The sequence below is a fragment of the Hipposideros armiger genome, unplaced genomic scaffold (assembly GCF_001890085.2).
Source record: "Hipposideros armiger isolate ML-2016 unplaced genomic scaffold, ASM189008v1 scaffold_75, whole genome shotgun sequence".
Classification (NCBI taxonomy): domain Eukaryota; kingdom Metazoa; phylum Chordata; class Mammalia; order Chiroptera; family Hipposideridae; genus Hipposideros; species Hipposideros armiger.
This window is the reverse complement of record NW_017731425.1, coordinates 2,650,127-2,661,942: the sequence shown is the minus strand read 5'-3', so window position 1 is coordinate 2,661,942 and position 11,816 is coordinate 2,650,127. Positions and strand designations below refer to the sequence as shown.

The window sequence follows — 11,816 nt, the reverse complement described above, 5'->3', positions numbered from 1 at the left end:
GGGAAGAGTGCAATGATGGTGCCAACTTGGGCCAGTGAAGCAACGTCCTCCACAACTAGATTGAAGAACAAAATGACAGCAACTTGTCTGTTCCCCTTTCCCCAATTCCCCAGCGCTGTTCCCATGCCCCCCCCCATTCCCCAATTTAAAAAAAAAATCTTTTAAAAAAAAAAGTATCTATGAAAAAGCTACTAGATCTAATAAGTAACTATAGCAAGGTTGCAGGTTATAAGGTCAAATACAAAAATCTATAGCATTTCTATTATATATACTAGCAGTGAACAATTAAATTAAAATTTTAAATAAAAATTTAAAAACTAATTTAAAAATTAAACATTTATTTTAAAAATAAAAAATTTTAATTCCTTTTACATTAGCATAAATAACAAAAATAAAATTAATAAAAGCTATTAAAGACCTATACACTGTATAACATTGCAAAGGAAAATGAAAGATGACTTAAATGAATGGAGATACAGACATTGTTCATGGATTGGAAGGCTCAATATTGTTAAAATGTCAGTTCTCCCCCAAATTGATCTATATGTTCAATACAATCCCAATCAAAATCATAGCACCTTTTTTGTAAAAACTGACATGCTGATACTAGAATTTATATGGAAAGGCAAAGAACCTAGAATAGCCAAAATATTTTGAAAAAGATCAACCATGGAGGATGCCTGATCTTAAGACTTTATATAAAGCTCTCGTAATCAAGAGAGTGTTATCAGTATAAGAATAGTAACATAGATTAGGAGTCAGCAAACAATGGCTCGTGGGCCAAATTCTACCACCCACCTATTCCTGTAAATCAAGTTTTATTGGAACATAGCCACACCCATTTATCTACATATTGTCCATGCCTTCTTTCATGCTACTATAGCAAAGTTGAATAGCTGAGAAGAAATTGAATGGCCCACAAAGCTAAAAACATTTACTGTGTTGCCTGACCTTTTATAGAAAAAGTTTTCCAACCTCTGCTATATAGATCAATAGAACGGAATAGAGTCTAGAAATAAACCTGCACTTACATGGACAATTGATTTTCAACAAAGATGCCAAGATAATTCAATGGGAGAAAAGATGGTTCTGAAGAAAAACTGGAGCTCTTTATGGGAAAAAAAAAAGATGAACCTTTATCTTTATATCATACCATACACAAAAATTAACTTTTAAGTTATACTACTATAAAAAGAGCTATGGTGCTGGCATAAAGATGGACATATAGGCCAAAGGAATAGAATTTAGAGTCCAGAAATTAACATATGCATTTTTTAAGGTCAACTGATTTTTGACAAGGGTGTCATATTCATGGGGGGGGAAAGAATAGTCTTTTAAACAAAAGGTGCTGGGACAGCTGGACATCTACATGCAAAAGAATAAATTTGGACCCCTATTTCACCTCATATATAAAAATTAAAAATGGATCAAAGATCTAAATGTAATAGCTAAAACAATAAAACTGTTAGAAAGAAGCATAGGTATAAATATGCATGACCTTGAATTAGGCAGTGGTTTTATAGTTATGATACCCAAAACAGAAGTAATCAAAATAAAAATAGATAAATTGGACTTCATTGAAATTTAACTTTTGTGTGTCAGGGACACTATTAAGAAAGTAAAAAAACAACTCACAAAATGGAAGAAAATATTTGCAAACCATATATCTGAATAAGCATCTAATGCCTAGAATACATAAAGAACTCTTACAATGTGACAATAAAAAGACAAACAACCCAACTGAAAAATGAGCAAAGGATTTGAATAGACATTTCTCCATAGAAGATATACAAATGGCCAATAAGTACATGAAAAGATGCTCAATATCATTAGTCTTTAGGGAAATGAAAATCAAAACTACAATAGGATACCACTTCACGATAAATAACCTTGGATGGCTGTAGTTTTGTTTTTGTTTTGTTTTGTATTTTTTTAAAGGACAAAAACAAGTGTTAGTGAGGATGTGGAAAAATTGCAACCCTCATACATTGTTGGTGGGAATGTTAAATGGTGCAGCTGCTTTGGAAAACAGTCTGACAGTTACCTCATGTGACCCAGCAGTTCCAATGCTGGGTATATACCTGAGAGAGTTGAAAACAAGTTCACACAAAAATGTGTACACAAATGTTCATAGTAGCATTATTCATAGTAGCCAAAAAGTGACAACAAATCAAATGTCCATCAAATGATGAATAGACAAACAAAATGTGATATATACATACACTGGAATATTATTCAGACACTAAAAAGAAATGAAATACAGGAATACCTCAGACATCTTGCGGGTTCAGTTACAGACCACTGCAATAAAACAAATATCACGATAAAGTGAGTCACACAAAGTTTTTGGTTTTCCAGTGCATATAATGTTATGTTTACACTATACTGTTGTCTACGTTATTGCTAAAAAACCATCATCTGAGCCTTCAGTGATTCATAATCTTTTTGCTGGTCAAGGGTCGTGCCTCGATGTTGATGGCTGCTGACTAATCAGGGTAGTGGTGGTTGAAGGTTGGGGTGACTGTGGCAGCTTCTTAAAATAAGACAACAATGAAGTTTGCTATATTGACTGTTCCTTTCACAAACAATTTCTCTGTAGCATGCAATGCTGTTTGATAGCATTTTACCCAAAGTAGAACTTTTTATAAAACTGGAGTCTGTCCTTTCAAACCCTGCTGCTGCTTTATCAACTAAGTTTATGTAATATTCTAAATTCTTTGTTGTCATTTTAACAATCTTCACAGCATCTTCACCAGGAGTAGATTGCATCTGAAACCACTTTCTTTGCTCATCCATAAAAAGTAACTCCTCATCTGTTTTTAAGTTTTATCATGAGATTGCAGCAATTCCGTCATATTTTCAGGCTCCACTTGTAGTTCTCTTCTACCATATCTGTGGTTACTTCCTCCACTGAAGTCTTGAACCCCTCAAAGTCATCCATGAGGATTGGAATCAACTTCTTCTAAACTCCTATTAATGTTGATATTTTAACCTCTTCCCATGAATCAACTGTTCTTAATGGCATCTAGAATGATCAGTCCTTTCCAGAATGTTTTTAATTTACTTTGCTCAGATCCCTCAGAGGAATCACTATCTGTGGCAGCTACAGCCTTACAAAATGTATTTCTTAAGTAATAAAACTTCAAAGTCAAAATGACTCCTTGATCCATGGGCTGCAAAATGGATGTTGTGCTAGCAAGCACAAAAACATTAATCTTGTTGTACATCTCCATCAGAGCCCTTGAGTCACCAGGTGCGTTGTCAGTGAGCAGTAATATTTTGAAAGGAATCTTTTTTTCTGAGCAGTAGGTCTCAACAGTGGGCTTCATTAACCCATGTTGTAAACAGATGTGCTGTCATCCAGGCTTTGTTGCTCCATTTATATTGCACAGGCAGAGTAGGTTTAGCCTAATTCTTCAGGGCCCTATGATTTTCAGAATGGTAAATGAGCATTGGCTTCAACTTAAAGTGACCAGCTGCATTAGTCCCTAACAAGAGATTCAGCCTGTCCTTTGAAGCTTTGAAGTCAGGCGCTGACATCTCTCTAGCTGTGGAAGTCCTGGATGGCACTTCTTCCAATACAAGGCTGCTTCATCTACACTGAAAACCTGTTGTACTGTGTAGCCACCTTCATTAATTATCTTAGCTAGATTTTCTGGATGACTTGCTGCAGCTTCTACATCAGTACTTGCTGCTTCACCTTGCATTTGTTAGGGAGACGGCTTCTTTCCTTAAGCCTCACGAACCAACCTCTGCTAGCTTCACACTTTGCTTCTGCAGCTTCCTCACCTCTCTCAGCCTTTATGGAATTGAAGAGAATTAGGGCCTTGCTCTGGATTAGGCTTTGGCTTAAGGGAATGTTGTGGCTGGTTTGATCTTTTAATCAGACCACTAAAATTTTCTCCATATCAGCAATAAGGCTGTTTCACTTTCTTATCATTTGTTTGTTCACTGGAGTAGCACTTTTAATTTCCTTCAAGAACTTTTCCTTTGCATTCACAATTTGGCAAACTGGTGCAACAGGCCTAAGCTGTCGGCCTGTCTCGGGCTTTCAACATGCCTTCCTCACTAAGCTTAACCTTTTCTCGCTTTTGATTTAAAGTGAGAGATTCATGACTCTTCCTTTCACTTAATCACTTAGAAGCCATTATAGGGTTATGAACTGGCCTAATTTCAATATTTTTGTGTCTCAGGAAATAGGACCAAGGCTGGTCATCAGAACAGACAGAACACACACATTAATTAAGTTCGCTGTTTTATATGGGCACAGTTCGTGGCATCCCAAAAACAATTCCAATAGTAACATCAAAGATCACTGATCACAGATCACCATAACAAATAAATAATAATGAAAAATTTGAAACATTGTGAGAATTACCAAAATGTGACACAGAGAATGAGGTGAGCAAATGCTGTTGGTGTAATGGTGCCAATAGACTTGCTTGATGCAGGGTTGCCACAAACCTTTAATTTGTAAAAAATGCGATATCTGTTAAGTGCAATAAAGTGAAGCACAATAAAACGAGATATGCCTGTACTGGTGCGTATTACAATAAGGATGAACTTGAAAACATTAGGCTAAATGAAAGAAACCAGACACATTGGGCCGCATGTTTTATGATCTATTTATATGAAGTGTCAAGAATATTCAAATCCATAGAGACAGAAAGTAGGTTAGTGGTTGCCAGAGGGTGGGAGGCAGGAGGAATTGCAACTAACTGCTAATTGGTACAGGGTGTCTTTTCGGGGTGGTGGAAGTATTCTGGAATTAGGTAATGGTGATGGCTGCACAACATCGTCAATATACTAATAACCACTGAAAGGTACACTTTAAAATGGTGAATTATATCTCAATAGAAAATGAAAAATATTGGACTTCTAGAAAAAAAATGCAGAAAATCTTATGACATTCAGTTAGACAAAAATTTCTTAAACAGGACAGAAAAAAACACCATAAAAGAAAAAGTTGGTAAATCAGACTTATTATAATTAAAAACTTATCTTTAAAAAACAGAGTTAAGAAAATGAAAAGGCAGGGATGGCCGGTTAGCTCAATTGGTTAGAGCGCAGTGCTCATAACACCAAGGTTGCCGGTTCGATCCCCACATGGGCCAATGAGCTGCACCCTCCACAACTAGAATGAAACAATACTTGGAGCAGATGGGTCCTGGAAAAACATACTGTTCCCCCCCAAAATTAAAGAAAATGAAAAGGCAGGTCACACACTGGGAGAAAGTAGTTGCCAAACATATCTGGCAAATGACTTGTCTACAGAATGTACGAAGTCTGACAATTAAGTTTGCGAACTCATCCTAGAAAGTGCTACATACCCCATTGCTGAATATCACTATGGTCACCTTTAAAGTATTCACCTTGGGAAGCTATACACCAATGCCAGCGCCTAGTCCATCCTTCAAAGCAATTTTGGAACTCTTTCTGGAATGGCCATCAGAGCTGTTGTCGTATTACCCTCAATGTCCTGAATGTCATCAAAATGTCTTCCTTTCAATATTTCCCTTATTTTCAGGTAAAGAAAGAAGTCATTGGGGGCCAGATCAGTTGAGTAGGGAGGGTGTTCCAATACAGTTATTTGTTTACTGGCTAAAAACTCCCTCACAGACAGTGCTGTGCAAGGTAGTGCATTGTCGTGATGCAAGATCCATGAATTGCTGGAGAAAAGTTCAGGTTGTCTAACTTTTTCACGCAGCACTTTCAGCACTTCCAAATAGTAAACTTGGTTAATTGTCCAGTTGGCACAAATTAATAATGAATAATCCCTTTGGTATCAAAAAAAAAGTTAGCAACATTGTTGCAAGAAGTCTGTGAACTTAATTGTCAGACCTCCTATAAAGAACTCTTACAACTCGTTAAGACAATTCAATTTAAAAATGGGCAAAAGAGGGCCGGCCGAGTGGCTCAACTGGTTAAGAGCTCACTCAAAAGTGCAAGCTCTGGTAACAGCGGTTCGATTCCTGGCCCAAGCTGAGCTGCCACTCAGCTGCCAACAGGTGGCAGGATGGCTCAGCTAAAAAAATAAATAAAATGAAAATAAAAATGGGCAAAAGATTTGAACAGATACCATACCAAAGAGGATATATAGATGACACATGAAAAGATATTAAGCATTATTAGCCATTAGGATAATGCAACTTAAACCCACAATAATAAGATACCACTACACACCTATTAGAATGACTAAAATAAAATACACTGAAAATATCAGTGCTAACAAGGATATGGTGCAACTGGGACTCTCATACATTGTTTTTGTGAATATAAAGTGGTATACTGTCACTCTGAAAAACAGTTTGGCAGTTTCTTATAAAGTTACACACACACTATATAACCCAGCAATCCCATTTCTAGATATTTACCCTAGAGAACTGTAAAGTTATATTCACACAAAAATCTGCACAAATGTTTATATCAGCTTTACTCATAGTCATGAAAAACTAGGAAACACCCAATGGATGAACAAACTATGGTACATCCATGCAATGGACTACTACTACTCAGCAATAAAAAGAAGTGAACTATTGATACGTGCACCAATTTGAATGAACCTCAGACATTATGCTGAGTAAAAGAAGCCGGTCTCCAAAGGTTATGTACTACATGATTCCATTTATATGATGTCTTAGTCCATTTGGGCTGCTATAACAAAATTACCATAGACTAACCAGATGGTTTAAACAACAGACATTCATTTTTCATAGTTCTGGAGGCTCAGAAGTTTAAGATCAGGTGTTGGCAGATTTGATGTCTGATGATGGCTTGTTTTCTGGTTCATAGATGGCCATCTTTTCACAGCGTCCTCACCTAGCAGAAGGGGCAAGAGAGGTCTCTGGGGTCTCTTTTATAGACACTAATCCTGTTCATGAGGGCAGAGCCCTCATGACCCAATCACCTTCTATCATATGGGGAATTAGCTTTTAACATATGAGTTGGGTGGGGACACAGACATTCAGTCTATTGCATATGACATTTTTGAAAAAGACAAACCATAGTAATGGAAAACTAATTAGTGGTTGCCAGGGGTTGTAGGAAGGGAAACTAAAGTGATATATCATGAGGAAGGTTATTGGGGTAATGCACCTGTTTTGTATCCTGATTGTAGTGATCGTTGCACAAATCTCATATAGGCTAAAATTCATAGAACTATATACTAGATAAATAGTTTTACTGTATAGTAATAGAAAAAATCAAATAAAAATATAAATGGGCCTATAATGAGTTTGCTGGAGGACTAGCTACAAGGCACTTACTACTTGGCACATAGTCAACATTCAATAAATGTTTAGCTGTTACTTATTACTAATGTTTCAAGTTTATGGGATTCTCCCTCTGTTAAAGCTTACTTAAACACAGTAGAAATGCAAACATTTAAAAGAGATGCTCACTGAAGGGGAAACACAATGGAGGTGCATAGTTTACTGATCAGTGTGTAATGAAGTGTTATGAGAGTGGGACAAGGGAGAGATCCCAGGGGAAGGGTGGGCTGGGAAGGTGACACTGGTTGCTTGCTGGGGGCTGACTTGCCAGGCTCCTTCAGGTCACTTGACCCCTTGATTGATAATGACTAAGTGCTCTTCTCTGTCATGGCAGTTCGCTGGAATGGAGTCAGGCTATGCTTGCTTCTGTGGAAACAATCCTGATTACTGGAAGTATGGGGAGGCAGCCAGTACCGAGTGCAACAGCGTCTGCTTCGGGGATCTCACCCAGCCCTGTGGTGGTGATGGCAGGATCATCCTCTTTGACAGTAAGTATGCCCTGTGCCCATTACTATTGAAGACAGGAACCCTTGGACCAGGGGAATAAGCCTGCCGCCCATCCCTCCCTTCCATTTATTCATTCATTCACTGGGCAATACTTACTAAGCACCTACTGCAGGCCAGCCACTAACCAGACCCTGGAGATATAGTGCTGAACAAGAAGACTGAGCCTCTGCCCTCTAGAAGGGAGGATAATCATTTAACAAATAATTAATTACTGTTGTGCCATGTGCTTTGAAGAGACATGGTCTATTGTGAGATACATAGACAACCTAGAAAAGATGACCTTTCCAATTTGAAGTAGATCTTCCTATAACTGTTCAGTATCAGCTTTAAGATCTTCTTGTTTTAATGTAATTTCCAAGCCCTTTTAGTGTTTTCTTAGGCATTTGGGATTTATGTCTCATCGTGATGCAGCTGAGAAGAGAACATAAGCTTCGAGTTGATTTCCAAGCCCGGTACTGAGTGTGCTCTGACCCACCTCCTCTTTGAGCTGCCGCACTTGTGAGATGCTGGCTAGAGGCAGTGTGTTCTGAATGGGGTGTGGTTCCGGGGCCTTGACCTCTCCAACACCTTATTCTAACCTCTGGGCCACCTGATCCCTCGTTGTAATCCACCCGCATTCACTCAATGGTAGTGAGACATTGTGAGAGCCATAGTACCAATATCTGGTACCACAGTACAAGAGTTTAAGATTGTAGAAAGGAGATAGTCACAAATGAGGCAGACAAAAGGAAAGGCTTGAGATTACTAATATATACTATAGAGTCTATAATGTCTTTGTTATACTCTTGACGTCTCGACTAGGCAGAGTGGCTCAGTTTTTAGCAAAAATGTCATATGGTGTGTTAGTTTCTTAGGGATGCCGTAACAAATTATCACAAACTGGGTGGTTTAAAACAACAGAAATGTATTCTCTCATAGTTTGGGAGGCTTGAAGTCCAAAATGGAGGTGTTGTCAGGCCATCTTTCCTCTAAAGTTTCCAAGGAAGAATCCTTCCTTGCCTGTTCCTAGCTTCTGGTCATTGCTGGCAATCAATCCTTGGCATTCCTTGGCTTGAGCTGCATCACGCCAATCTCTGCCTCCATCTTCACATGGCCGTCTCCCCTCTATATGTCTGTGCCTCTCTGTCTCTCTGTATCTCCCCATGAGGACACTAGTCACTGGATTTAGGGGCCACCCTAATCTAGTATGGCCTCATATGACTGCATCTGTTAAGATCCTATATCCAAATAAGGTCACATTTACAGATACCAGGCATTAGGACTTGAACATATCTTTTTGGAGGATACAATTCAACCACTACATATGGTGACTGTAAAACCCAGCCCAAGTTTATAACGAAGCCTGTCACGTTATGGCGTAGATGTTGTCTAAAGTGTATCTGTTTTGAGGGAGAACAGGGGAGGGATTGGCAAGTAGAACTCATGTGGTTAATGTTAGTCTTTTTAATTAAGTGTGCCCATTGGAGGCTGCCAGTGGATTCCTATACAGCATGTTAGGTTAAGACAAATGCTCAGTTCTAGTACCTCTGTTAAAGCTAGACTAAACCTTGGCTAATGCTTAAGGAAGAATAGTTAGCAACTAATATGCACTGTATGTTTCTGAACCTTTCATTGCCAGAGTTCATTATTTTAAAATGCTCTGCCTTGACACCATAACCCAGAAGTGTGTGTTTTCTGAGCTCGTAAATTGTCTGATATACTCTTAAGTAAAAAAAGAAAGGGAATAAACATTGAGTACTTAGTATGTATTAAGGCTTTATATAAATGGTCACATTAGGCCCTCCCAGCGACCATCTGAGGACACATTATTATTATCACTCTGATTTAACAGAAGAGAGTCCTAGCGTATGGAGAGGATAAGTAACTTGCTGGGGCTCACACACTGCCAACTAGCTGTGCATAGGACTAGCCAGTAAACAGAAACAGGGTGTGTGGGCTCACTACCTGTTTTTCTACTTTAAACAGAATATTGTGTTAATTTTTAAAAATGAAAAGTTAAGTGTTGGTGAGGATGTGGAGAAATCAGAACCCTCATACATTGCTGGTGGGAATGTTAAATGGTGCAGCTGCTTTGGGAAACAGTTTGGCAGTTTGTCAAAACCTGAAACAGACTTACCTATGACTCAGTAATTCCACTCTTAGGTATATACCCAACAGAGTTGTAAACATATGTTTACACAAAAGCTTGTAAACGAAAGTTCATAGCATCATTATTCATAATAGCCAGAAGTGGCAACAACCCAAATGTCCATCAACTGATGAATAGATAAACAAAATATGGTGCAGGCACACCTCGTTTTATTGCACTTCAATTTATTGCACTTCATAGATACTGCATTTTTTACAAATTGAAGGTAAGACCCTTTCCAAGCAAAAAGATTGTGACTCACTGAAGACTCAGATGATCGTTACCGTTGTTTTTTTAACAATAAAGTATTTTTTCATTAATGTATGTACATGTTTTCTTTAGACACAATGCTATTATGTACTTAATTAACTACAGCATAGTATAAACATAACTTTTATATGTACTGGGAAACCAAAAATTTGTGTAACTTGCTTTTTGGCAATATTCACTTTATTGAGATATTCACTTTGTTGCGGTGGTCTGGAACCAAACCTGCAATATCTCTGCGGTGTGACTGTAAATTTATATAAAGGGATGGTATTTAGCCACAAAAAGAAACGAAGCACTGACACATGCTACAATATGATGAACCTTGAAAACATTATGCTCGATGAAAGAAGCCAGACACAGAAGGCCACATATTTTATGATTCCATTTATAGGAAATGTCCAGAATAGGCAAATCCACACAGACAAAAAACAGATCATTGGTTGTCAAGGGCTGGGGAAGAGGGGCAGAATCTGAAGTGACTGCTTAATGGTTACAGGTTTTCTTTCCGGGATGATAAAAACCTGGAATTAGACAGTGGTGGTGGTTATACAACATTGTAAATAATACCACTGAATTGTACACTTTAAAATGGTTAAAATGGTGAATTTTATAACAATAAAAAAGTAGAGTATGGCTTTTATATGATAACCATTCATTCAGTTTAGCACTTTTTTATTGGGTATCTGCTGTGTGGCAGATAAAATTACGTTTTATTTAGTACAGTGCCTCTACTGAAGGTATCAAGTGGAAATAATTTGGTTTAAATTTGGTCATGTACCAAGTATCATCTTTGCTACTAGCAATATATCTAGGAGATAGTATTGGGCCTCCCACCAAGGTGCACTAAAATGAATTCATTACAATAAAATAATTGTTGTCTATTGAGTGCTTACTGTGTGCTAGACTTGATGCTGGGTGCTTTTTATATTTTATTTAACTCTTGCAACAGCCCTGTTGGTAAGAAAACTGCATCAAAAGATAGAATAATTTGTCCAAGCTGATAAGTGCCCGAGCCAGGATTCAAACCCAGATTTGCCACATTTTTAATCTTTTTAATTTTCAGCAGCTAGAATCCCTTTTATTAATAATAATAAAATAGATCATATTAAAATATCCAGTTTAATGCTTTAAAAGTATGTGAACAAAGTTTGTGCAGTTGTTCTGATTATTATCAAACTGGCCTCTCCTGCAGCTCTCCAGAATCTGCCCTCTGTGGCTTTCATTCACTCAAAAACTAAGAAGGTTGGGGTTCTGAGAGGCAGCCTGCCCCTTGCGGCCTTCAGAGGCCCTGATGTGTGTTGCCTGGCAGGGCCTCTGACAGTAGCCAACAATAATAGCTCATACCCTACAGCTCTTCAAAGAAAGGTCCCAAATGCAACACTGTAGAAATAACCCCTAAAGTTTCATGTACTAGAGAATGAAATAGTTTAAATAGCTGAGTACTGCCCCATGGAAATCCCTATGATCCATCAGAATTGCATAAGGCTGAGCATTTTGGAGATGGTACCTAAGACTGTCCCATAATTTGGGAGGGTAAAGATGTCTTTCTAGGGCTGGCCGAGTGGCGCGTTGGTTAAGAGCTGGCTTGGGATGCCAGAGGGCCCCGGTTCGGATCCCACATATGAGGGCCAGTGACACTG

The 11,816-nt window shown here is 38.2% G+C and overlaps 1 protein-coding gene across 2 annotated transcripts in view; it reads left to right on the top strand.

The window, feature by feature from the left end:
- KREMEN1 (kringle containing transmembrane protein 1) overlaps window positions 1-11,816 on the top strand; it is an 86,405-nt gene that overhangs the window by 62,993 nt on the left and 11,596 nt on the right. For both annotated transcript variants that reach the window (XM_019643225.1, XM_019643223.1), the window contains exon 5: window positions 7,606-7,759. In XM_019643225.1, the coding sequence (XP_019498770.1) occupies window positions 7,606-7,759 (154 nt within the window). The remainder of the gene's footprint in view (window positions 1-7,605; window positions 7,760-11,816) is intronic.